This window comes from Typopeltis vanoorti, chromosome 21 (genome assembly GCF_054136105.1).
Source record: "Typopeltis vanoorti isolate ZY-2024b chromosome 21, IOZ_Tvanoo_1.0, whole genome shotgun sequence".
Lineage (NCBI taxonomy): Eukaryota > Metazoa > Arthropoda > Arachnida > Uropygi > Thelyphonidae > Typopeltis > Typopeltis vanoorti.
The window spans coordinates 815790-843427 of NC_143569.1; the positions used below are offsets into that span (position 1 = coordinate 815790).

Below are 27638 nucleotides of genomic sequence, written 5' to 3' on the forward strand. Positions count from 1 at the left end.
ACAACAGCAAAAATGGATGGGCAGGACATCGCGCCAGAATGAGAGACAACAGATGGACAGTCAGAGAAACAAATTGGTATCCAAGAGATACCAAAAGGAAACCTGGAAGACCACCCTTAAGGGTGGAAGACCCAATGATTAAGAAAATGGAGAAGAAAGGCCCAAGACAGGAATAGCTGGACTCATTACGACCTGCAGTCATGGAGAAATCTTGACTGAAATCACAGGTCCATCAAGGTAAGGAGCTTCCTCTATTATTATCAGTCATATCACTGGAAGACGAAAAAGTCTTCCATTCCTGATGGAATATCATCAGTTGTGCTCTGAAGTAATATCTGCTGTTCTTTATCATCTATACAGCGTATTCTACTTAGCTGGCATCATCCATACTACAACTTGGAAGCAAGCCCACATACAGCCAATTCGAAAAAAAGAGAAAAAAAACGGGATGTGTCTACCATTTAACTATCAACGTATTGTGCTCACATTAGGGTTGTCCAAAGTAGTGGAGAACTGTCGACTAATCAGTGACAAGCAGTACAGATTTTGCTAATCAAGGTCCACAGCATATCTCCTGGCCTCCACCACCTCTGGACACATGTCATGCAAACCTTTGGATAAACTTGTGCTGTTGCAGTTGTCTTTTCCAAGGGAATTGACTCGGGCTTCTCTGTAATTTGCCATCTTATGGTCTTCTTCCTCCTATTGTGATTAGATCACCAGCTTCTCTCTGGTTGTTTATTACATGGTGGAAGTGTAGTGGTGTTCTCTCTTCAGATGTTCTTCTGTGCTTTGTTATTACAGCAACAGCATTATGACATGAGTCGTTGTCAAGAACGTTCAGTACCTCCCTGAGTTCACTGCTTATGATATCACAAACAGTGATCGAAGTCCTAACCAGGAAAAACAGAACTATATCATCATGCTGCCATAATAAATTTAGTTTAATTTAAGGTGGTAAGGTGTTGTACCACCTTACCCCAGTCCTGAAGATACTTTCAGACGCAAACTTTGTTTGCTCACACTTGGATAAAGGATTAAACTAAATTTATTATAGTCTAACCAAGTGAAAAATAAACTTTCAACATCTTTCTCTAAATCCAGAGTAATTTAATAAAAAGGTTGCACATCGTTTGGCAACTCCTATAGGTAGAGATGATCTTGCTAATGCTTCTCCCTGGTATCTCCACTTGGCCATGGCTCCCACTGAAGAGACCTCAATAAAAGTCGAAACTAGTCTGGGTAGTGGTCCTACCCTTAACATACAAAGACGTCTGTGACACGTCTTTTGTTTATTGCACCAAAATTGATTTTGAATTTTGGTTTCACATATAAATACAACCGAATATAGACATTAGACAATCTTGTGCCTATTTCCTTTCAGCCGAGAAAAGTTGCCAACGGCGCGTATTGGCTATTTCATTTGCACAAATTAATTATTTTTCAAATAATGATGAATTTGATCCAGCAAATCACCCTCATCCAAAAAATTGGCACAAAAATGACTGCATTCTGATTTTTAATTGGTACGTTAAGGGGTTAATGCATAACATTATACATATCCGCAAGGAGTTGAAAGTTTATTTTTCACTTGGTTAGAGTATAATAAAATTAGTTTAATCCTTTATCCAAGTGTGAGCAAACAAAGTTTGCGCCTGAAAGTATCTTCAGGACTGTGGTAAGGTGGTACAACATCAGGGCAACTCATTGCAAAGGTGGAGCAAGCTACCAACACTCCTATCTCAGTATCTCCCATAATGCAAAACACATCTCCTTGCGGATATGTGTAATGTTATACATTAAGGGAAGGGCCACAACCCAGACTAGTTTTGACCTTTATTGAGGTCTCTTCAGTGGCAGCCAGGCCCAAGTGGAGATACCAGGCAGAAGCATTAACAGGTCATCTCTACCTATAGCAGTTGCCAAATGGTGTGCCACCCTTTTTTAATAAATTACTCTGGATTTAGAGAGACCTTACCACCTTACCCCAGTCCTGAAGATACTTTCAGGCACAAACTTTGTTTGCTCACACTTGGATAAAGGATTAAACTAAATTTATTATACTCTAACCAAGTGAAAAATAAACTTCCAACATCTTTCTCTAAATCCAGAGTAATTTATTAAAAAAGGGTGGCACACCATTTGGCAACTCCTATAGGTAGAGATGACATGCTAATGCTTCTGCCTGGTATCTCCACTTGGCCGTGGCTCTCACTGAAGAGACCTCAATAAAGGTCGAAACTAGTCTGGGTAGTCGTCCTTCCCTTAACATACAAAGACGTCTGTGACACGTCTTTTGTTTATTGCACCAAAATTGATTTTGAATTTTGGTTTCACATATAAATACAACCGAATATAGACACTAGACAATCTTGTGCCTATTTCCTTTCAGCCAAGAAAAGTTGCCAATGGCGCGTATTGGCTATTTCGTTTGCGTTTGCACAAATTAATTATTTTTCAAATAATGATGAATTTGATCCAGCAAAACACCCTCATCCAAAAAATTGGCAGAAAAATGACTGCTTTCTGATTTTTAATTGGTATGTTATTATACATATCCGCAAGGAGTTGAAAGTTTATTTTTCACTTGGTTAGAGTATAATAAAATTAGTTTAATCCTTTATCCAAGTGTGAGCAAACAAAGTTTGCGCCTGAAAGTATCTTCAGGACTGGGGTAAGGTGGTACAACATCAGGGCAACGCATTGCAAAGGTGGAGCAAGCTACCAACGCTCGTATCTCAGTATCTCCTATAATGCAAAACACGTCTCCTTGCGGATATGTCTAATGTTATGCATTAAGGGAAGGGCCACTACCCAGACTAGTTTCGACCTTTATTGAGGTCTCTTCAGTGTTGGTAGCTTGCTCCACCTTTGCAACGAGTTGCCCTGGTGTTGTACCACCTTACCCCAGTCCTGAAGATAATTTCAGGCACAAACTTTGTTTGCTCACACTTGGATAAAAGATTAAACTAATTTTATTATACTCTAACCAAGTGAAAAATAAACTTTCAACATCTTTCTCTAAATCCAGAGTAATTTATTAAAAAAGTGCGGCACACCATTTGGCAACTCCTATAGGTAGAGATGACCTGTTAATGCTTCTGCCTGGTATCTCCACTTGTCTCCACTTGGGCCTGGCTCCCACTGAAGAGACCTCAATAAAGGTGGAAACTAGTCTGGGTAGTGGCCCTTCCCTTAATGCATAACATTAGACATATCTGCAAGGAGATGTGTTTTGCATTATAGGAGATACTGAGATAGGAGTGTTGGTAGCTTGCTCCACCTTTGCAATGAGTTGACCTGGTGTTGTACCACCTTACCTCAGTCCTGAAGATACTTTCAGGCGCAAACTTTGTTTGCTCACACTTGGATAAAGGATTAAACTAATTTTATTATCCGCAACGAGCTGTGTTTTGCATTATGGGAGATACTGAGATAGGAGTGATATTAGCTTGCTCCACCTTTGCAACGAGTTGCCCGGTATTGTACCACCTTACCCCAGTCCTGAAGATACTTTCAGGCGCAAACTTTATTTGCTCACACTTGGATAAAGGATTAAACTAAATTTATTATAGTCTAACCAAGTGAAAAATATACTTTCACCGTCATGCTGCCACCTGAATTTCATACTTGTTTGGTTAGGCACTCTGCTAAGAGATGTTCACCAGGCATCCGTCACACTCACACCCATCCATCTGGTCAGCAGAGGGTATACTCTGATCCTTCGCTTCATAACACAGGCATTCCAAACTTCCACATCCCACTTACACACTCTTTATGCTACTGAAGAGTATGCTGCATGTTGGTTTGTGTAATGTGGATTTGCATATTACAGTCCTACCATGGAAACCCATGTTGTGAGCTTTGGTTCTTAAATTTTTGGGGTAGATTCGTGTTCCAGTTAATGCCCAGAACTTAACATTCAGTGTGTGTCACTCAACAAATTGTGATTTTTCCATATTATCATTCATAAGCACTCTGGGCCACTGTGGATAGCACTTGCAGTTAACTTCCTGCACTTCTGTCTCAGTATGGTATCGCTGATTGTTTACCTGGGATAGCCCAATATATCTGCCGAACAGAGAGGACTGTGACACATGGGCATCCACAGAGTGGGAGAGCTAATAGGGCACTTTTCCCATTTGCTCCACCTCTGGATAATTGGTTGATTTTTAATAAAATATGCCAGTCAATTTTTTATAGATGAAATTGTGCTAAAAACTGTATTAATTCTGAATATTCTTTTTTTTTTTCCCACAAGAATTAAAGATCATTAAAATTGATGTAAAATGAAAATAATGTGTTTATAGTGTTATTTTTTATTCTAAAAAAATATTTTCTTGTGTTTCCCCTCTTTCAGAATGGATATAAGGAATTATTTTTCTTCCCTAAAAAAATGCAAAAAGACATAAAATAGAAATTGAGCAGGAAAAATGTATACTTTTGGATACACAAGTTGATCTTATTCCTGGAACATCAATTCAAAATGACTCTGTGGAGTCAATTTCATCAAATAATTTATTAGAATATGATACTGGTTCTTATGTTGGAGTTTTCCTATAACACCAACTTTAAAATTTGAAATCCTTGCTAATATTTATGTTCCCAACAAGGACTATGATTTCAAAAAATATTATTTTCGCAGTTTAGATTTGTTTGATTAGAGCAGGAGTCTCCAGACTACTGTCCGCGGGTCAGATGCAGCCCACGATATGATTTTATCCGGCCCACCAATTGGACTAATTTTTCAATAAGAATCCGCAAAAAAAAAAAAAAAAAATCACGGGGTGTTGATTGATTTCAAATGCATTAATTAAAATTGTGTTCAAAATATATTCCCGAATAGCAAAAAGTAAACGTAATCCAAGTTACGGTCTTTCTGACTGTAAAAGGTCGGTTAAAATGGACTAACGAAGAAAAAAAATTTGAATTTTACAAAATTTTACAAGCAAATTTGAAGAAATTTGCTTGTAAATTTATCTCTATTTTTGTGACAACATATATTTGCGAACAAACTTTTTCCTGAATGAAATATATCAAGTCAAAATACAGGGCAAATTTATCTGATGAACATTTGAAATCACTACTTGTAATTAGCACTTCAAAATTTGAACCTGAGTTTAATAAGATTTTAAAAACACAAACACAGTTACATCATTCACATTAATGGTTTTATTATAATTTGTGATAAAAATATGAGAATTTGCTGATAATGTTCGTTGTTATTAATATACAATAATTTAATCTCACATACTCTGTGATCAGCTTTTATCTGCTTTCAATAAAACTCATAGATTTAGTTCATCATCATCAAATTCCTGCCATGTACCCTCAAGGGGTGTACAGGATATGATAGTACTACATGAAAAAAAAATTACATCATTACTAACTTCCTATCTACAATTTTCCTCGAAATCAGTCTGTTACTTGTCAACACTCCAACATTATCAGATCTTATATTTCTATCGTCTAAAGCACTTTGTACCGTATCAATCCACCTATATCTTGGTCTTCCTCTGGGTCGTTTTGCTGCCAACCTGGCAGAGAACACTTGTTTTGCTAATCTTTCCTCGCCCATTCTGTTTAAGTGACCATACCACCTGAGATTAGCTCTGCTAACGCATTCCTGGATGCTGACAATGTCAAGTTCTTTCCTGATATCCTCATTTTTAATATGACATTGCCATTGATGTCATCGGTTCATACCTCCAATCTTTCTCAGGACTCTCATATCTGCGGTCTCTAGTCTTTGGTCAAGTGTTTTACTTCTGACCCAGCTCTCAGATCCATAAGTTAAAACTGGTTTGAACACTGTCTTGTATACAGCTAATTTAGTGTTCCAACTAATTTCTCTCTTATTCCATTTCTCTCTTATTGAATTTATTCATTTGACTTCCCACCATACCAGCTTTGCTGATTCTGTTGTCTATTTCTATACTTAATTTACCATCTTCAGTAAAAATTGTGCCTAAGTAGCTGAAATGTTTTACTTGTTCCACAGGTTCTCCATTCACAACACAGTTGACATTTTCAATGATTCTGCCTATTTTCATTGTCTTTGTATTTTTATTGCTGACCTTCATACCATATCTATTACAACAGCTATTCAATTTAGTCAGAGAATCTTGCAGACTTGTAGCGGATTTATTTAGAAGTATAACATCGTCTGCATAAAGCAAAGAGCTGTCATTAACATCTCCAATTTTGATATCAGGTTTAATACCACTTTCCTTCATAATGTGATCCATATAGATATTGAATAACAGAGGGGATAATGTACATCCTTGACTCACACCAGATTTAACATTAAACCATCTTCCTGTACTTCCTTCAATTCTAACTGCTGACTTACAACTCAAATAAAGACTAAGTATTGCTTGATATAAATATAATGCCCCATTGACACCATATAACTGCAGCGTATTGAATAGCTTCTCTCTTGGCACCTTGTCATATGCCTTTTCCAGATCGACAAAACTTAAATACAAATCTTTGTTATATTCCCATGTTATATTCTCGACTATTTGTCGTAAAGTGAAGATCTGATCCTGACAGCCTCTATTTTGCCTGAATCCAGCTTGTTCTTCACTAAGCCTTTCCTCCACAATTCTTCTCAACCGCTTCTCAAGTATACTTGCATAGATCTTGCCAGGAACACTCAGTAGGGAAATACCTCTGTAATTCTCACATTCAGTTTTATTTCCCTTTTTATATATGGGTACTATGAGAGCTCTACTCCAATCATCGGGAATTCGTCCCTCTGTCCAGGCTTTCTGAACTATGCAGTGCAGCCACTGTAAGACTCGCATACTACCATACTTCAGCATTTCTGGTCGAATATCATCTACTCCTGCTGCCTTTCCACATTTTAAGCTTTTCATGGCTTTTTCTATTTCAAGTATGGATATGTATTCCTGACTGCATGCCTGGTCAGTGTTTTTTACCACTGTGCTGTCATCACTGCTTGTTTCATTTAGCAGTTTTTCAAAGTAATTACTCTATACTTCAAGGATATCTTTTTCTCCCATTTTCATGTCACCTTTATCATCTCTAATTCCTTTTATAGCACTCTTTCCTCCATTCTTAAGCTTCTTTAACAACCTCCAGAATATTTTGCCACCTTCTTGATATTTATTTTCTATATTCTTGCCAAAGTCCTCCCATGACTTTTGTTTAGTTAGTTTTACACAGTGTTTAGCTTTCTTACATTTGTCTCTGTATTCTCTAAGAGCACAAGCTGACTTATATGACAGGAACTTTTGGTATGCTTTCTTCTTTTCCTTCACTGCCTCTTTAACTTCCTATGTCCACCAGGGAGTTCTGATTTTTTTATCCTTACAGACAACCTCACCACATGCCTCTCTGGCAAAATCAATGTTTTCTTCAGAGTTTGGCACTGAATCTCCAAGGTTTGATTCATGTTCTCAAACTCTTTCATTTTTTCTTCAATAATCTTTGTGTATTTTAGTCTACAGCTCACATCTGAGAGCTGCTCAACTTTTATTCGCTTTAAAACTTTCTTACATGTTATTCTTTTCAATATGAAATTCAGTTTTATCCTGCTCAAGACTAAATAGTGATCACTTCCAATTTCAAATCCTCTGTACACTCTGGTGTCCTGCACCAGGGAGAAAACATCACTATCAACAATAACATAGTCAATGAGACTTTTCTTATTCCTAGCCTCTTCTCTCCATGTGAATTTGTGCACATTTTTATGTTGGAACATGGTGTTAGTAATAACCAGTCCATGTCCTGAGCAGAAATCCAACAGATATTTGCCATTATTATTAGCTTTGCTCTTTTCTCCAAATTTTCCCAAAATATTTTTGTATGTCTCACAATCATTTCCTACTCTGCTATTTAGATCCCCAACAAGGACCAACTTTTCATTTTTCATTGTGTCAGTTGCTTTTTCTAAACCCTCAAAAAATTCCTCCACTTCTATCTTAGTAGAACCTTCTGTGGGACCATAGGCACAAATAAGTCTCATTGTCCAGTTCCTCATTCTCATATTTGCCCACATTACTCTACTTGAGACTGACTGCCATTCAAGAAGATTAGCCTCATATTTTGTGTTGAATACTATGGCTACTCCTTCTTTTCCTTGATTGTCATTGCCTGAATATAACATTTTGTATTTATTGCTCAGAAAGATCTCACCAGTTTTGGTCTTTTTTGTTTCAGTCACCCCTATTATGTCGATCTGGTACTTATCTAATTCCTCAGCTAGCTCCATTTCTTTGCCATTCAGGCTTCTTACGTTGATAGTACCGATCTTTAACTCTGGTGATGTTGAGTTGGGGTTTATTTTCAGATTTGTTCCAGTAGCTGACTTTTCGCTGTATGCTCTGGTTCCCTGGCGAAAACAACGGGGGCCTTGTTTAACCGGGCAACGCCCCAGCTGACATGAAATTTTGTCATGTTGTACCATCATTCAATATTTTGGTTTAACCAATAAGAATACAATTTGGTCGGCTAAATCCCAAATTGCCAGCCCATCATCGTTCGTTCAGTATCCAAGTAGATACCCAACAGGGTGCACCACGAGAAGGTGAGGATTGGACATTAGGTCAGAAGCCCTGGTCGGTTCTCCGCATTCCTTTAAAGGCTATGTGGAGGTCTCCTCTCAGTTATACAGCTTTGACCCTTAAGCACATAGATTTAGTTCTAGAGTTGTTGTTTTTTTAATACGGTCCGCTTAACAGTGCTGAAGTACCCAATGTGGCCCTCATGGCAAAAAGTTTGGAGACCACTGGGTTAGAGGAATACTCACCATGGTTGTGTTATTCAAAACTACAAAAAGGTGCATTTTGCAAAGCATTTTGTTTGTACCAAAAGTACATTCGAGCTGACAAGACGCATTTATAAAATATAAAAATTTTAACCAAACCCCCAGAAATCACATGTCATCTCAATGGCACAAAGCTGCTGCTATTGATGCACAGAATTTTATAACATTCCACAAACATTCAGAAAAAGATATAATTTGTCAATTTGATAAATCAATACAAAAAACTATAGTCCAATAGAATTAAATTAGGTTCTGTTTTTTATCAGCCATTGTATTTTGTTCCTTGTCGTTATGAGGGGGGGAGTGATTCTGGAAATTTACATGATTATTTCAATTTCAGATCGAAGCGGGAGACTTAATTTTAAAAGTTCATTTGATGAAAGTTCCTACAAATACCCAGTACACTTCTTGCAGAAGTGTACCGGGTATTGTATCTGCTGCAAATAAATCCATTTGATTTTCAATCTTAGCTGACGAAACCACATCTCTTGCTGGGATAGAGTAGGTTTGTTGATGAAAATATAAGGGAAAAGTTTATATTTAAACAGTTATATTTTTAATATAATTGTAGTACTTCATTATATTTAAACAATGAAGTATTTTGTTTAAACATAATATCAAAATATTCTGCTATTCTTGAACCAATAACACGAACATTACAAGTATTAGTTCTGTTTTAAATAAATGTACTGAATATAGTTTGGACATGTCCAATTAATTTGTTCAAGGATACGATGGCCATGCAAGTATAGCAGGAAAGGAAGCTGGTGTTCAAGCCCAGATAAAAAAATGTATATCCAAAAGCCACTTACGTACATTATGCTTCTCACAGATTAAACCTAGTTGTGAATGACTTTAAGTCATTAACCTGGTACAATGTTTTTCTACAAGAAGTTCACCATACAATAAGAAATATAAAATCTATAGTAAAATTTTTTCGAGAAAGTCCAAAACGAAGAGCCACTATGCCAACAGTTCCTTTACTTTCAGAAATTAGATGGGCTTTTAAATATCAAAGTATATCGGTTTTTTCAAAGAATTTTCAACTCATTTTTAATAAATTAGAAGAATTGTCTATGAACTGGACAGGATCAACACATCAAGAAGCGCATCGCTTATTAACATGTAGTACTTCATTGTTTATTATTTGTTTAAATATAGTATCAAAATATTCTGCTATTCTTGAACCAATAACCCGAACATTACAAGCCATAGATATAGATTTACTAGCCGCTCACTCACCAACCTATTGAGGATTTACTTCAAATATTTGCATTTCATAGGGAAAAATTTGAAGAGATTTATAAACTTTCACTAGATATGGCTGAAAAATTAACAACAGAAATAAAAATACCTAGACAATGTTCCATACAGAAATATAGATGCAATTATCCTGGAATCACACCTGAAGACTATTATCGGCAATCAAAATTCTTTAATTTCATCCTTAAAATCAAGATTTTCCTCTGATAATGAAATAGCATTTTCAGTATTTCATTTTCATCCCAAGAATATTAGATCAGCTACCAAACTAAACAGAATTGGAAATTTTGAGCATTTGTTATATGCTAGGAGATTTTCCTTTGTCGTCTCTATAGAAGTTTGAGGAGAACTATGATGATCTCAGGAGGTGAGACTTGTTTTGCTAATGTTGCAGGTGAGTAGTTATGATATAGAATTAGTGCTGTTTGCATTCTGTGTTCAAAAGGGTTTGAACATAGATCGTTTCAGCAGAAGAACAAATTGTCATATGCTCATAGTTGCATTATGGAGGCACTATATTTGCAACTTAAATGAAGCTTTGAAATCCAGAGACACCTTTTGGGTACTTGTATATGAAAATATGACTGATGCATTACTTCAGCCTTAGTATCTGGCTTCCACTGATGAGACCTCAATAAAAGTTGAAATCAGTATGGGTAATGAACCTTCCCATAATGCATAGCACTATATATGTCTGCAAGGATATGTGCTCTGCATTATGGTACACTAAGGCAAGTGATGTGAAGTCATTAGCTTCTGTATATGAGATGCCCCAGTCCTGAAAATACTTCAGGTGCAAACTTTGTTTGCTTACACTCGGATTAAGGATTAAACCAAGTATATAATTTCTTGGTATCTTTAATTCGTTGAAATAAGTGTTCCAGTACTTTGCATGGGAAGAATTCTATCTTCTGCCATTGATTCGAATGTAACGCATTAGCTGTGTTTTCAAATTATTAAGCATTAATCCTTGGTAATGGTGGAAGTAATGGAAAAGATTGGAAAGACAGAAGGCAAACTGCCATTGTGAGAGACATATATGGTACAACAGAACCAGGTATCATTGGATGAGGAGTAAGACAAAGCTGTTCTCTGTCACCAATTTTGTTTAACATGTATTCCAAAGCAATGTTAAAAGAAGTACTGGAGAATTCGGGAGAAGGAATAAAGATAGGAGGTAGACAGATATTTGCAATAAGATATGCAGATTACAAGGCATTACAGGACTACAACATCTGTTGAACAGATTACTGGAATCCTATATTAATTATGGAATGAAAATTAACATCAGAAAAACAAAGGTAATGAAAATAGCAAGGAAAGATAAAAATATGGATATCAGAATAAATGGGGAAAAATTGAATCAAGTAAAGACATTTAAATATCTAGGAAGTGTTATTAGCAATGATGGAAGATGTAAAAGTGACATAAAAGCAAGAATAGCGATGGGAAGAGATGCCTTTAATAGAAAATGGAATTTATTCAGAAGTAAAATGGATAGAAACCTAAAGAAAGACTAATACAATGTTATGTGTGGAGTGTTTGCTCTCTACAGCTGAAACTTCGACATTGAAGAAAGAAGAAATTAAGATTTTGGAAAGCATTGAGATGTGAATTTGGAGAAGGATGGAAAAAATCAAATGGACAGATAAAATAACTAATGAAGATGTTCTTAAAAAGAGTAGAAGAAGAAAGAAGTCTGTTAAGGAGGATAAAAAGAAGCAAGGGAAACTGGATCGGACATATTCTAAGTGGGAATGGAATCATCAGAGATGCCATCGAAAGAAAAATAGATGGAAAAAGACCCAGAGGAAGAGTAAGGAAAACAATGCTAGATGAAATGCTGAATGGCGACGGGTACACAACCTTGAAAAAGAAGGCTCAGAACAGAAGAACCTGCTCAATTGCAGAATACTCAAGAAGAAGAATCCTTGGTAATCATTTAGAACTGTTCAGCACTCTTTTTCCTCCACATTTGCATTTGGGATCCCAGTAATTTGAAACAAGGAGAATTCAATAGAACCAATGAGCATGGATGACTTGGAGGAGAGGGATTCTTACCTAAACTTTGTCCTCCGTGGTGCAGTGAGTCCCGGTCCCTCAATAACAAATACACAGTCCCTCAGAGTCAGCTGGAGGGGGTTGGTAAAGTAGATGGTCACTTCGAATGGTTGACTCACACGAAGGGAGGGTGGAACCTGAAAGATAAGAAAAGAAAGAGAAAGATTAGCAACTTGTTAATATAAAAGAAGGTGGACCTAGCTATTCCAGAGACACGAATGGTGATTGATCATTGCTTGAATTTCAACAGGTTGGTTAGTGATCATTCTGATTGCTTTATGTTTAAAGAAAGTTAAGAATTTTTAGAACTTAGTCTTCCCAGAACTTTTAAAAACTTTTGTAATTTAAGTAATTATTCAGGTGGGAAGTGGGTGTCCATCTTTGTGGAGGTAATAAATGTAATATGTTCATGCTGCTTTCGTAGTATTTCCTAGACACATGCACACACAGTTTGATGTTACACTGAACATAACATGCACCTGTAGGATTATCGTTTTACAGAAATAGTATTGACAATTCTTTGATATGTCAAGACACTTTTAATACTCTTAGTTATTTCTTTCCCATTGTTATGAAACAGATGACCCGTAATGATTTTGATTTCAAACAGCAGAAAGTTATTATTTGTAGTGTACTTAAACAGCTGTTCAAAAAACTAAGAGCAGTGTTGGAATGCTTACTTTCCAAAACTGAGAAAAAAAATGCTCTCATTTTCTTTCAATTTGGGTTTCAGGGCTGTCTTTGAAGTCTTTCTATTAAAAAAAAAAAAAAGTGTGTGTGTATATACACACACACTTTTTTATATATATATATATATATATATATATATATTTCTTTCCACTACACAGAAGTTTGTGTAAACTAGCCACATGTCGTTTCTGTGTGTTGGCAACAGTAATGGGAAAAATAGGAACCTGAGATTTTAGAAAGTCAGACAGCAGACTATGTGACTGGTAGATAAAGCACAGTGTGTTTGATTTGTTTCTGATTGATAACTTTCAGTTCTGATTTCTGTTGGTTTGTTTATATAAGGATCCATAAGATGTTGGAGATGGAACAGACTGTTTGTTTAGAAAAGTTATTTGAAAGATAGTATCAGAATATAAACTGTTATGAGAGTTAATTTATAGTTTTGATTCTTTATAAATATTAACATTTAGCTTTTGCAAGTGGAGGGAAATTATAAAAATACCTGTTAATTACCAATCTCCTAAAAATCAGGCTTAAATAATTGTATTGAATATTGCTATGTGATATTTATTTATATAAATTTGTATTAAAAAAAGTATAAGACTAACTCCAGCATGGAAATGTGAACACACAGTAAAACAAGATCCCTACCATCAAATTACTATAATTCATATGGTTATATAACTAATTATTATATTTCTTATATGAGGGTGGTCTGAAAAGTTCTTGACCTCCACCGTAGATGGCAACACTGTCGGCAAGATTTTTTTTTATAAGTTCGTACATCAGTCATAAGCATCCTTGTGAAATTGCAAGTAATTCTCTCAAGTAGTTTGTTTTATACAGCTTTCTGAAGGAAAAGTGTTGTCTGAAGGAAAATTGAGTATCGTGCGGTTATAAAATTCTTTGTAAAGAAATTCATTCGAATTTCGCCAAAAGAAATTCATTCGAAGTTCATAAAAATTTATGGGCACTCTTCCCTTCGTTTCGACAATTAAGAAATGGGCTGCCAAGTTAAAATGTGGCAGTACCAGCCTTGAAGATGATCCACATAAAGGTCATCCAAAAAGTGTAACAACACCAGAAATCATTGATCAAGTGCACCACGATATGGTATTGAATGACTGGCAAGTCAACGCGCGTGAAATTGCCAAGACTATAGCCATTTCAAAAGAACGTGTAGGATATATTTTCATGAAGAATTGCATATGAAAAAGCTTTGCGCAAGATGGGTGGCGTACTTGCTCACAGCAGATCAAAAAGCACTTGCATGAAAATCTCTGAACAGTGCTTGGAGCATTTTAACAAGAATAAAACTGATTTTGTGCATCGATTTATTACTAAGGATGAGACTTGAATTCACCATTACACACCGGAATCCAAACAGTAGTCAAAACAGTGGACAGAAGCCAGTTGTTCAGTGACAAAGAAGACGGTTCTATCAGCAGGAAAGGTCATGGCATCGGTGTTTTGGGATGCTAAAGGCATTTTGTTTATTAATTATCTTGAAAAGGTTAAAACAATAACTGGGGAATATTATTCCGATCTTTCAACCAGACTAGACGAAAACATTCATGAGAAAAATCCAGTTTGCAGAAGCAAAAAATCATCTTTAATCAGGACAATGCACCTGCCCACAAAGGTGTTTTGGCAATGGGAAAATTAAGGGATCTGAACTATGAATTGTTGGAACATCCACCCTATTCCCCAGATTTTGCTCCATCTTACTTCTATCTCTTCCCAAAACTCTTGGTCAGCGTTTTTCTTCGAATCAAGAGGTGATTTCAGCTTTATAAGGATATTTTGCAGATCTTACTGAGAACCACTACAGGGACGGGATAATGGTGCTGGAGCATCACTGGAATAAATGTATTAGTCTTAAGGGAGATTGTGTTGAAAAATAAAAATAATTTTGAAATTATAAATTTAATTTTTCATTGTTAGGCCAAGAACTTTTCAGAGACCATCCTCGTATATTTATTTAAATGAATTTAAAGAAAATGTTTTTTGATATATCTTTTACCCTAAAAATTAGACCAGATTTTTTCTCTTCCTCTGTAGGTTAATAAGAGATTATGTTGATTTGCCAGTTAAAATGCTATTTGACTGATAATTAGTTCCCTTTAATCTTAAACTGAATTATTCAGATTGAAAAAAAAAAATTAACTAAGTACCACATATGATTTGTACTGATATAATTTGAAATGTTAACAGCTATATAAAAACTATAACACTTATTTATATGTGCGTGTTTTATCATTCATTGATTCCATGACCTTTGAGATATCCAGTATTTATATATTTCTACTGTCAAGGTTTTAATATCAAGTGAAGTATCCCTTTTAAATTCACACTTTCTTGCAGGCATTGGATGGATTTTTGTTTATGGTAAATACCGATGGAAAAATAGAATTTGTTTCTGAAAACATCACATCTTTTCTTAAGTACCTCCAGGTAAGTCTATTTAGACTTGACCTATTTTTACCTTTTTTGTCTGTTTTAATGTAATATTTTCTTTGAAGGATTTCGGTTTTTCTGATAAGTGGAATATTGTATATGCTTATATATTGTTTTATCCCTAAAATTCACTTTGCACTCTTCAAGAAACTACTTGTTTCCTGGAAATGAAGATGTGGTGGAGAGGATTCAAAGGTGAGTGACTAAGATGATAACAGATCTGTGTAGCTTCCTGTGAGAATAGAGAGAAGGTGCGTGTTGGTTTTTTGGAGTTTATGGAGAGACTGAAAAAGTGACTGTTATCAACATATAAATCCTACATAGATAGCTAAGTAAGAAAATAGACAGCAGAATATGTAGAATTCTGAAAAAAAAAATTAGTAGAGCAAATGGATGGCAGAACCAGTGGCAGAATCATTAAAAATGAAGAGATTAGAAATGAGCTTAACATTGTTAGCATTCAGTAATGTGTTAGCAGAGCTAATCTCAAATGGCATGGTGAAACAGAATGACACAGGAAAGGTAAAGTAAAGACAGAACAAGTGTTGGATAATAAAAGGGAAAGACCCTGAAATGCAATTGGAAATGTCTTTTCCTCCTTGTTTAGCAACTATTCCACCAGAAACTCTTAGGTCAAGTAGATCTAATCTTTCCATTTAATTCTATCCTTCCAAATCTTTCCTCCCATGAACCCTACTGAAATATAAGATTTGACAATATTGGATTCCTGACACATAAGACTAATTTGGAGGAAAATTGATAAGAAATTAGTAATAATGTAATATTTTCATGTAATACTATCATAATATCCTGTATGTTCCATAAGAGTACATAACAGGAATTTGATTTAAAAATCTTGCATATAAATCAAAATTCTACAAAAGAATTTTTACATCTGCTTCATCAACATTTGTGACATAAACACCAACTTTAATTATACTTATCAACACCTACAGATATCAAGACCCGTTTTTGACTAAATCCCAAATTACATTCTTTATGGTTCCTTCATCAGGATGCCAAGAATGGAATGTCCTTTTTTGAGCTTCTCTGCCTAAAGTTACTTTACTCCATTAAGTATAATTCAAATGGAATTGCACATAATTCATTATGTATTATTCAAATAGACTTAAAGAAAATGTTTTTTGAAATATTTTTTGCCTTAAAAATTAGACCAGATTTCTTTTCTTCCCCAGTAGGTTAATAAGAGATTATGTTGATCTGCCAGTTAAAATGCTATTTGACAGATAATTAGTTTCCTATAATCTTAAACTGAATTATTCAAATTGGGGGGAAAAAAATTAATTAACTAAGTTATCCCTAATTCTGAAAGTCGCTGACATTCTTGAAACTTCACGGTCAATTTTTCCATTTCTTCTCATAAGTCTGGAAGAGAAGCCATTGCCCACCTACCGATCAGATCCTCTCAAGTAACTCAGGTCATAATCTTATAAGCTGCCATCTCCCATGAAAATTCCATTCCCTCAGCCATTTTCAACCTTGTGTCCATTGGTATTTTGTTTGCTTTCTGATCAGTCTACTTTCCCACTCTCCAGGTTCTGAATACATACTCTGAATGAGTTACAGAAATTATCCAATTGCAATGAATGTTTTTATTTCTGCCCCCACCTCTCCAATTCAGAATTCTTACTCGATATTCATATCATGGTTTTCCAATAAAAACCTACACTGCAATGTGTGACAAATGCCAACCAGCCACCAACTTTGAAACAGCTAAATACTTGCCTCTTGCTCAAATGTCAGTTGTGTTTCTGTTCCCTTGCAAGAGGCATTGCATGTATCTTCTGTCTTACCATCCTCCCTCCCCTCTCTATCTCTCACCTAGATTGGCACTACTATAATAACAGCATCTAAAGGCACATCACTTCCATATTAGGACCAGTGTATCATGTACAAATGTCTCCTATATATCCTTTACCAAGAAAGAAATTAGAAAAACTGTCTGATCCTTAATGGTTAATCCCACAGTTATACTTAACAGTTGTTCTCTAACGCTATCAGTTGTTCAGTTGTTCTATATCATCTCTACAGCGTATTGTACTCAGCTGACATCTATCCTAAAACATGAAAGCAAACTTATATTTAGCCCATTCAAAAAAAAAATAAATAAATAAAAATAAAAAAATCCGAGATCATATTTTCAATCTCTTGAATTCATTGCTTTCTAAAATGATGAAGATAGTCATCTACTAGCCACTCAGTTACTACCAGTATGGATTCTGTCACACAGAAAAGCTTATCTTCTCTGCATCACCCATTTCAGGACATGTGCACAGGTTTCTGCACATCTTTCTATGGCACATGTCCTGAAATGTGCCATAGAAAGATGTGCAGAAACCTGTGCTTTCACTTGACATTTCGAAAACATTTGATAGGATATGTCATCAAGGACTGGTGAGCAAATTGTCATCTTTATACCCTCTGTTCAAAAAAGAAACGAACTTTTCGTAGAAAATAAAACATAGGCCAATTATAATTCTTCAAATCATTTATTTCAATCAATATACTCTCCCTCAGCTTCAATACAGCGTTTGGCACGGTCAATTAATTCGTTAAATGAGTTTTTTATATCGGTTTTTGGGATACTGTTGAGAGCCGTGGTTACTGCCGCTTGAACGTTTTCAATGGTGTCGTATTGCTTTCCTTTCATCGGAAAATGAAGTGGGGGGGGGAAAGAAAGAAGTTGCAGGGTGCTAAATCACATGAATATGGCAAGTGATTCAACGCACAAACTTAGTTTTTGCTCAAAAAGTGTCTCACAGTGTTCGAACAATGAGATAGTGCATTATTGTGCAAAAGTGATCAGCTGCCTGCATCACAATATTCATGCCGTACACGATGAATTTTTGCTATCAATCGCTTCAAACTTCAAGATAAAACTCACCATTGACTGTTTGGCCAGGCAAAACAAATTCTTTGTGGATAATGCCCTTGGAATAGTAGAAACAAATCGGCATTGTCTTTACTTTTTACTTCTCCAAGCGACTTTTTTTCGGATGCCCCTCTTCTGGTGGTCTTCACTCAGCACTGGCACTTTGTTTTGGGCTCATACTCAAAACACCGTGTTTCGTCTCTAGTAACGATCGTTTCAAGGAAGTTTGAGTCCTTACGAGCAGTTTTAATGAGGTCCTTGCAGTGTTCAATTCGATACATTTTTTGGTCGTCGGTCAACTTGTGGGGAACAAATCTTGAATTCAGTTTACAAAGGCCCAAACTCTCGGTCAAAATGTTGTGCACAGTTGATTTTGGAATCCCCAATTAATCTTCAGTCAATCTCACAGACGATTTCGGGTTTTCTTTGATGAAAGCAAGCAATTGTTGGATGTTAACTTCACTCAGTCCAGTTTTTGGATGGCTTGGCTTTTCGTCGTACTCAAGCGTCTCACAACCACTTTGAAATCAGTTAAAGCTACTCGTAAACTTGAGTACGGGATAAGCATTCATCACCGTATTCTTTTTGAAGCATTTGATGCATTTCAGTAAAACTTTTACCAAGTTTAACACAAAAGTCGATCGCAGCTCTCTGTTTGAAACTCATTTTCCGACAGTTTGTCAAAACACACTGTCACTCTTGGCACTATAACTCAGCTTCTAATGAAACAAATGTCATAAACAGTTGACATAACACTAATGAAGGTTGCCGCTTTCGACAACAAAAAGATACAACAGGTGGCACCACTAGTTTCTTCTATTTTCGAAAAGTTCAGTTCCGGTTGTTGAAACATCGTGAAGCACTAATATACACAGAGGGTGTATATTAGTGCTTCATGATGCTTCAACAACCGGAACAACATTAATTATTTATTATTATACTCTACAACTCTCCATCTCCACCACTCACGTCACCAAATCTTCATCATCAACACTATCTACCACCAACCACTACTACTAATATTTTCACAGACAATCACAAACATCCATGCCCGAGTTTAAATTGGGACATGGGGACTAGTGTCCTCTGAAGGTGCACTTTCTCCATACAGGATAAGTGCATAGCCACTTCTCTTGTCTTTTATTGTATGTAGTGATGGACTGTTTTTTCACCTTAAGATTTCTCTAGTAATGCTTGCATTCTTGAGGGCTTTGTTATATCACCTATCCTTTTCCTGATATACATAAATTTAGGAAAAGAGTGTAGGTAAGTACCTTCCAGTGTGTAAGTACCACTGACTTCAATCTCTATTCATAGTTTTGCTGATGATAAAACATTCTTCCTCTTACTCATAGACAAACTTTGTACTGCTTATATATCATGTTTTAAGATTTTTGCAACCAGTGCTAAAAACTGATCTCCAATCATTCCTAAAGGGGCAATTCACCCTCACTGTTATCAAACTTGCAAAAAAAAAAAGTTCATTATCCATTACTTCTGATAACATTCATCAATATGACCTTTGTCTTCTTGGACCATACTCTAGCCTTTTCTTGGCATGAAAAAACTTACATTCTTTTTCACTTGAGCTGTTACTTTTCACCTATTCAGCTGCTCATTCTGCATCCCCCACACACACACATACGCAAATGCCCACCTACTTATGCACAGCATCAATTTGCTATAGGTCGGAAATCTCACATACGTGGAATAATATGCATATTTATAAAAGCAGGTTATATGATTGATATACAAGAAATTTTTGAATACATAACTATAAGGGAGAGAATAATGTGAGGACAAGAATATTTGCTTTGAGAGTGGTGTATGAGTGGAGTAAGTTGCAGAAAGTGGTAAGTGCTTTGTCAGTGAATGAGCTTGAGAAGATATATAATATTGATTCTGTGATTATGGTTAGTCTGAGCCTTATGAGTTGAATCTTCAGAATGCTCATTAGAATCTGAGGTTGTAAAAATAATTAAAATAAATAAATTCAACAATAATAGTTTTGCCAGTATTCTGAATTTTCAAAGTTCTGTTCCCTTCCTCTTGATATACAAGGTCTTTTATCATGTTGGATGACCATTTGTCATCTTTCAGAAACAAAAAATTTCATATGGAATTTTTTGTTTCTGAAAGATTTACTTTTGATCTTTTAACTGAATTGGTATTATTTATTACCTGTTAAAAAATTTATATTAGTGATAAAACTTTATTTATAGACCGATTAAAAGGAAATATTTGCAACATTTAGACTGACATGACACTTTGAGTTCGAATTCAATTACTCTGAAATCATTGCCATGAGTATGTGAATGAATTTCAGTACATGCATTCATATTGCTGAGCCTAATTTATATTAAGGAAAAACACTACTTTCAGGATAATTTGAGGACTGCATAGAAATTTCACCTCCTCAAGATATACCAAAATTAGACTTTCATAAAACCACCAGCCAAGTTATTTTTCTGTATAGTGCACAAACTTGGAGCATTACTGCTTGAAAAAGTTAGGGCAATTAACAGTTTTTCTGGATATACATGATAAACTTTCTGATGTCATTGACAGTCCTTCCTTTCCCCTCTCCCATTTGATTGACATCATCAGATTCCTGACATAGACCCTCAATGGGATGTGCAGATTATTATGATACCACTACATGAAAAAGTTGCACCATTACTAACTTGCTGTCAACAGTTTTCCTCCAAATTAACCTATTATATGTCAACAGTCCAATATTATCAGATCTTATATTTCTGTCTTTTAAGGCACTTTTTACTACATTAATCCACTTAGATCTTGGTCTTCCACTGCATCCTCATAAAGAGCATTTGTTTTGCTAATCTTTCCTCTTCCATTCTGTGTAAGTTGCCATGCCACCTAAAATAAACTCTTCTAACATTCCTGAATGTTAAAAATGTCAAGTTCTTTCCTAAAGTCCTCATACTGCCACTAATGCCTTCTGTTCAATCCATCTAATCTTTCTCAAGATTTCATATCCGTTGCCTCCAGTCTTTGATCAAGAGTTTTATTTCTAATCCACCTTTTAATTTCATAAGTTAAAATTGGTTTAAGCACTGTCTTGTATGTACCTAGTTTAGTGTTTTGACTAATTTCTCTTATTCCATATAAATTTATTCATTTGACTTCCTACCATACCCGTTTTACTAATTCTCCTGTCTATTTCCATATTTAAGTTGCCCTCTTCACTAAAAATTGTCTCTAAATAGTCAAAATGTTATATTTGTTATAGATTCTACATTCAGGATACAGTTGATGTTTTCAATTTTTTTTGTCTATTTTCATTGTCTTTATTTTTTTTTAGTGCTGATTTTCATTCATGGTGGTAAAATTACTGGAAAAATTGGTCAAAAAGAGAATTCAAGAATGAGTGAATAAAGATATGATACTGTATGAGGGACAACATGGCTTTGTGAAGCGTAGGGCATTCTATAATACTTTATTAACTTTTTATAACAGAGTAACAGCCAGGTTGGATAAAAGAAATGACTACATGATTATTCTGCTGGATTTCACAAAGGCATTTGACAGAATACTGAATGGAACTCTCTTGTGCAAATTAGAGCAAATGGGGATGGATATGATTCTGGTTATGTGAAAAAGAGAGTGGCTGCAGGACGGATATCAAAAAGTGGTATGTGCAAGGGTAGAATTAAGGTGAAAATAAGTAACTAGTGGTGTGTAACTTGGTTCGGTGCTGGGACCACTGCTTTTTGATTTGTACATAAAATCATATAGGAAATAACCTGAAAGGAAATATTCAGTTGTTTGCTGGTGATGCAAAATTAGGTAGAGTAATAGTTAATCAAGATGATGTGGAGAGATATTGCAGGATGATTTAAATAGGCTGTCAGTATGGGCAAAAGAAAATGGGTGTCGATTTAATATGGAGAAATGTAAAGTTTTAGATTTTGCGATAAATAGATTACAAGCTGTGTATCACATTGATGGAAGTTTATTTTTCACTTGGTTAGAGTATAATAAAATTAGTTTAATCCTTTATCCAAGTGTGAGCAAACAAAGTTTGCGCCTGAAAGTATCTTCAGGACTGGGGTAAGGTGGTACAACACCAGGACACTCCTTGCAAAGGTGGAACAAGCTACCAACACTCCTATCTCAGTATCTCCCATAATGCAAAACACATCTCCTTGCAGATATGTCTGATGTTATGCATTAAGGGAAGGGCCACAACCCAGACTAGTTTCGACCTTTATTGAGGTCTCTTCAGTGGCAGCCAGGCCCAAGTGGAGATACCAGGCAGAAGCATTAGCAGGTCATCTCTACCTATAGCAGTTGCCAAATGGTGTGCCACCCTTTTTTAATAAATTACTCTGGATTTAGAGAGACCTTACCACCTTACCCCAGTCCTGAAGATACTTTCAGGCGCAAACTTTGTTTGCTCACACTTGGATAAAGGATTAAACTAAATTTATTATACTCTAACCAAGTGAAAAATAAACTTCCAACATCTTTCTCTAAATCCAGAGTAATTTATTAAAAAAGGGTGACACACCATTTGGCAACTCCTATAGGTAGAGATGACATGCTAATGCTTCTGCCTGGTATCTCCACTTGGTCCTGGCTCCCACTGAAGAGACCTCAATAAAGGTCAAAACTAGTCTGGGTTGTGGCCCTTCCCTTAATGCATAACATTAGACATATCCGCAAAGAGATGTGTTTTGCATTATGGGAGATACTGAGATAGGAGTGTTGGTAGCTTGCTCCATCTTTGCAAGGAGTGCCCTGGTGTTGTACCACCTTTTCCCAGTCCTGAAGATATTTTCAGGTGCAAACTTTGTTTGCTCACACTTGGATAAAGGATTAAACTAAATTTATTACACATTGATGGAACTGCACTCCAGGAAATAGATGAAGCTAGGTTTAGGGATGGTGGCAGAAAGAGTTCAAGTTTAGAAGACATATTGCTAAGATTGCCCATAAGATTACTTGGCTATTGAAGAACACATTAACAAGTAGAGATAAGGAAGTTTTATTCCTCTTTATAAGGTCTTGATATGTCCATACCTGGATTACTCTGCTGAGATCTGGTCACCAGGGTTTTTTTGGGAGAAGATTCAGAGGCAGGTGACCAAGAAGGTGAGTGGAATTTTCTCTATGAGGATAGATTGAGTTGGGATGTGTTTCAGTATTTGTTCCAATAGCTGACTTTGTGCTATAGTTCGCCCACCGATTAGAGATCCTTCGACACTTCTGCGCATGGCAGAAAAAGGAGAATCCATTCCAATAATAGGATAATCAATCTGTCTTCTGGAGTTTGTTTATTATTACAGGTCGGGAAATTTAGCTTTTCTTTTACGAACATTGCTGTTTTTAAAGTGTAACTATTTTGCTTGTATAACAGTTGGAAAAATGTACGTAGAGTATTAACAAAATTAAAAAAGGTATAGCATAAAACAAAAATTTAACTAAGTTTATTTTTAAGAAAGTTTTCTATAAAATAAAAATAATTATACAGAAAAACAGAAATATTTTCAAATGAACTTAGATATTCTAAACTTACAGTTGAGAGAACTGAGACAGTTTAATGTCCTAAACTGATTAATTATTTATGACTTCTTGTGACTCTTTTAACAAACCCCCAAAAAAAAAAAATGTTGGAAAAAAATACCATTATCGAATCCTTTTAATCTTCAGAGTCATCTGAATCGGTGTCTGAATCGCCATCACTTTCACTTAAACTGATCACAAAGGTTTGCATAATTCTTTGATAATTCCTTCTCTGTCCCAATACATATTTTCCAATGAGGTGACACGAGAGCAATATTTTCCCCAGTTGTGAACTGTAATACTTTCAATCGCCTGTTCTGGAAGCTTAAAAAGTTTCCACATGTCAATATCCCCAGTTACATTGTGATAGCGAATGAAACTTTTCACTTCTTCCCAAACATACTCAATAGCATTAATATCGCAACGATATAGTGGTAGCCTCAAAGCTACAAATCCATGCTCTTTGAGCATCGTGTCGAATTTAAATAGTTTAGTTGTGGGCGAGTTTCTTTTGACCAAATTAAGCAATTCAATTTTTCGCATATCTGGGGAAGGAGAAATGTTATTTGCAGAGAGTCAATCCATAAGAACTTGCTTCTTATTAGACCAATTTGGAACTTTGTTTAATTGAATAGAGTGATATGAAGCGTTATCAATTATAACAACAGCATTTTTAGGAGGTTTTGGAATCAGTTTTTCTTCTGCCCACTTTTTGAAGATCGTAGAATTCATTTGCCCATGCTAATCTCCAGTAGTTGAATTGGCTTTGTATAGTAAGTTTGAATTCAGTAAAAAAAAAACATTTCTCCACCCGCACACAAAATTATTATGCGCAGCGAGGCATTTCTGATTTGTAGCACTCTGCATCCTTCTTTAGACTGCCAACATTTTCCATAAGTTAAGTTACTGTTAATCCAAATTTCATCTAGATACACAATCGGTCTTTTCTCCTCCCTGAATCGTCTTATCTCTCAAATACTGCTTTCTAGACAAAACAATGTCACTTCACTCCATGATAAGTTTCCTTTTATTCTGGGACTTTTTAAAACAAAATCCGATTTCATGAAGTATTTTCCTTAAAGTTTCTTTTCCAAGGAAAATTAATTTTTCTTTAAGCAGAGGAATCAATTTCGGAACAGTTGGCACTCTTAAAATTTGGAAAATTGGCCCACGTAAAATTCGTGAATATTTCTTCTTATAATGTCTACATCAAGATCATTCAAAGCTACAGTTTCGAATGATTTTGATCAGTTTTGGTTTTCTTTCTCTGGCACTTTTTTTTTTTAGGAGATTTAAATTTTGGCTTACGTTCCCCTTTTGATTCCCTACGAATTCTTGTAACAGTTGACCCCGATACACCTGCAATTGTACTTGCACGTTTTATGACTTGGGAAAGGGGAACAAGGAGACGGCCTTCTGACTATTCTTTTTCACAGAATGTCAGCATATTATTCAATGTTCTTTTGCAAGAGCTACTGAAACATTTAACAACAGAACTTGATCATACAAATTAATAATAAAAAAAATAAAGGCGTTAGCTGATTTTTTTTTAAGAATAACATGCAAGAAAGTTTTAAAGCGAATAAAAAGTTGAGCAGCTCTCAGATGCGAACTGTAGACTAAAATACACAAAGATTATTGAAGAAAAAATGAAAGAATTTGAGAACAGGAATCAAATCTTGGAGATTCAGTGGCAAACTCTGAAGAAAACATTGATTGATTCTGCCAGAGAGGCATGTGGTGAGGTTCTCTGCAAGGATAAAAAAATCAGAACTCCATGGTGGACACAGGAAGTTAAAGAGGCAGTGAAGGAAAAGAAGAAAGCATATCAAAAGTTCCTGGCAAATAAGTCAGCTTGTGCTGTTAGAGAATATAGAGACAAATGCAAGAATGCTAAACACTGTGTAAAACTAGCTAAACAAAAGTGATGGGAGGACTTTGGCAAGAATATAGAAAATAAATATCAAGAAGGTGGCAAAATATTCTGGAGATTGTTGAAGAAGCTTAGGAATGGAGGAAAGAGTGCTTTAAAAGGAGTTAGAGATGATAAAGGTGACATGAAAATGCGAGAAAAAGATATCCTTGAGGTATGGAGTAATTACTTTGAAAAACTGCTAAGTGAAACAAGCAGTGATGACAGCACAGTGGTAAAAAATACTGACCAGGCATGCAGTCACGAATACATATCCATACTTGAAGTAGAAAAAGCCATCAAAGGCTTGAAATGTGGAAAGGCAGCAGGAGTAGATGATATTCGACCAGAAATGCTGAAGTATGGTGGTATAAGAGTCTTACAGTGGCTGCACTGCATAATTCAGAAAGCCTGGACAGAGGGACGAATTCCCGATGATTGGAGTAGAGCTCTCATAGTACCCATATATAAAAAGGGAAATAAAACCGAATGTGAGAATTACAGAGGTATTTCCCTACTGAGTGTTCCTGGCAAGATCTATGCATGTATACTTGAGAAACGGTTGAGAAGAATTGTGGAAGAAAAGCTTGGTGAAGAACAAGTTGGATTCAGGCCAAATAGAGGCTGTCAGGATCAGATCTTCACTTTACGACAAATAGTCGAGAAAGCATGGGAATATAACAAAGATCTGTATTTAAGTTTTGTCGATTTGGAAAAGGCATATGATAAGGTGCCAAGAGAGAAGCTATTCAATACGCTGCAGTTATATGGTGTCAATGGGGCATTATATTTATATCAAGCAATACTTAGTCTTTATTTGAGTTGTGAGTCAGCAGTTAGAATTGAAGGAAGTACAGGAAGATGGTTTAATGTTAAATCTGGTGTGAGACAAGGATGTACATTATCCCCTCTGTTATTCATTATCTATATGGATCACATTATGAAGGAAAGTGGTATTAAACATGTTATCAAAATTGGAGATGTTAATGTCAGCTCTTTGCTTTATGCGGATGATGTTATACGTCTAAATAAATCCGCTACAAGTCTGCAAGATTCTCTGACTAAATTGAATAGCTGTTGTAATAGATATGGTATGAAGGTCAGCAATAAAAAGACAAAGACAATAGGCAGAATCATTGAAAATGTTAACTGTGTTGTGAATGGAGAACCCATGGAACAAGTAAAGCATTTCAGCAACTTAGGCACGATTTTTACTGAAGATATTAAATTAAATATAGAAATAGACAACAGAATCAGCAAAGTATGGTGGGAAGTCAATTGAATAAATTCATATGGAATAAGAGAGAAATTAGTCGAAAAACTAAATTAGCTGTATACAAGACAGTGTTCAAACCAGTTTTAACTTATGGATCTGAGAGCTGGGTCAGAAGTAAAACACTTGACCAAAGACTAGAGACCGCAGATATGAGAGTCCTGAGAAAGATTATAGGCATGAACAGATGGCATCAATGGCAATATCATATTAAGAACAAGGATATTAGGAAAGAACTTGACATTGTCAGCATTCAGGAATGTGTTAGCAGAGCTAATCTCAGTGGTATGGTCACTTAAACAGAATGGGCGAGGAAAGATTAGCAAAACAAGTGTTCTCTGCCAGGTTGGCAGCAAAACGACCCAGAGGAAGACCAAGATATAGGCGATTGATACTGTACAAAGTGCCTTAGACAATAGAAATATAAGATCTGATAATGTTGGAGTCTTAACAAGTAGCAGACTGATTTGGAGGAAAATTATAGATAGGAAGTTAGTAATGATGTAATTTTATTCATGTAGTACTATCATATCCTGTACACCCCTTGAGGGTGCATGGCAGGAATTTGATGATGATGGTGAAGTTTACTAATGTCTCTTTGTCAAATGTTAGAAGCAACAGTTGGAATTTTTCAAAACCTTTTGTTGACTTATGCTAATAGTTGTTATTTGGATGAAAAGATATCAAGAACATTGTTTTACTATTCTTGTTATACAATAACAAGAATCCATACTTGTTCTTGTTGATTAAATGCTGAATTTTTGCA

General features: G+C 35.6%; 1 protein-coding gene across 6 annotated transcripts in view; it reads left to right on the plus strand.

Annotated features, from left to right (window-relative positions):
• LOC150094596 (uncharacterized) overlaps positions 1–27638 on the plus strand; it is a 700870-nt gene that overhangs the window by 244899 nt on the left and 428333 nt on the right. For all 6 annotated transcript variants that reach the window (XM_090411629.1, XM_090411628.1, XM_090411625.1 and 3 more), the window contains one exon: positions 15173–15262. In XM_090411629.1, the coding sequence (XP_090267755.1) occupies positions 15173–15262 (90 nt within the window). The remainder of the gene's footprint in view (positions 1–15172; positions 15263–27638) is intronic.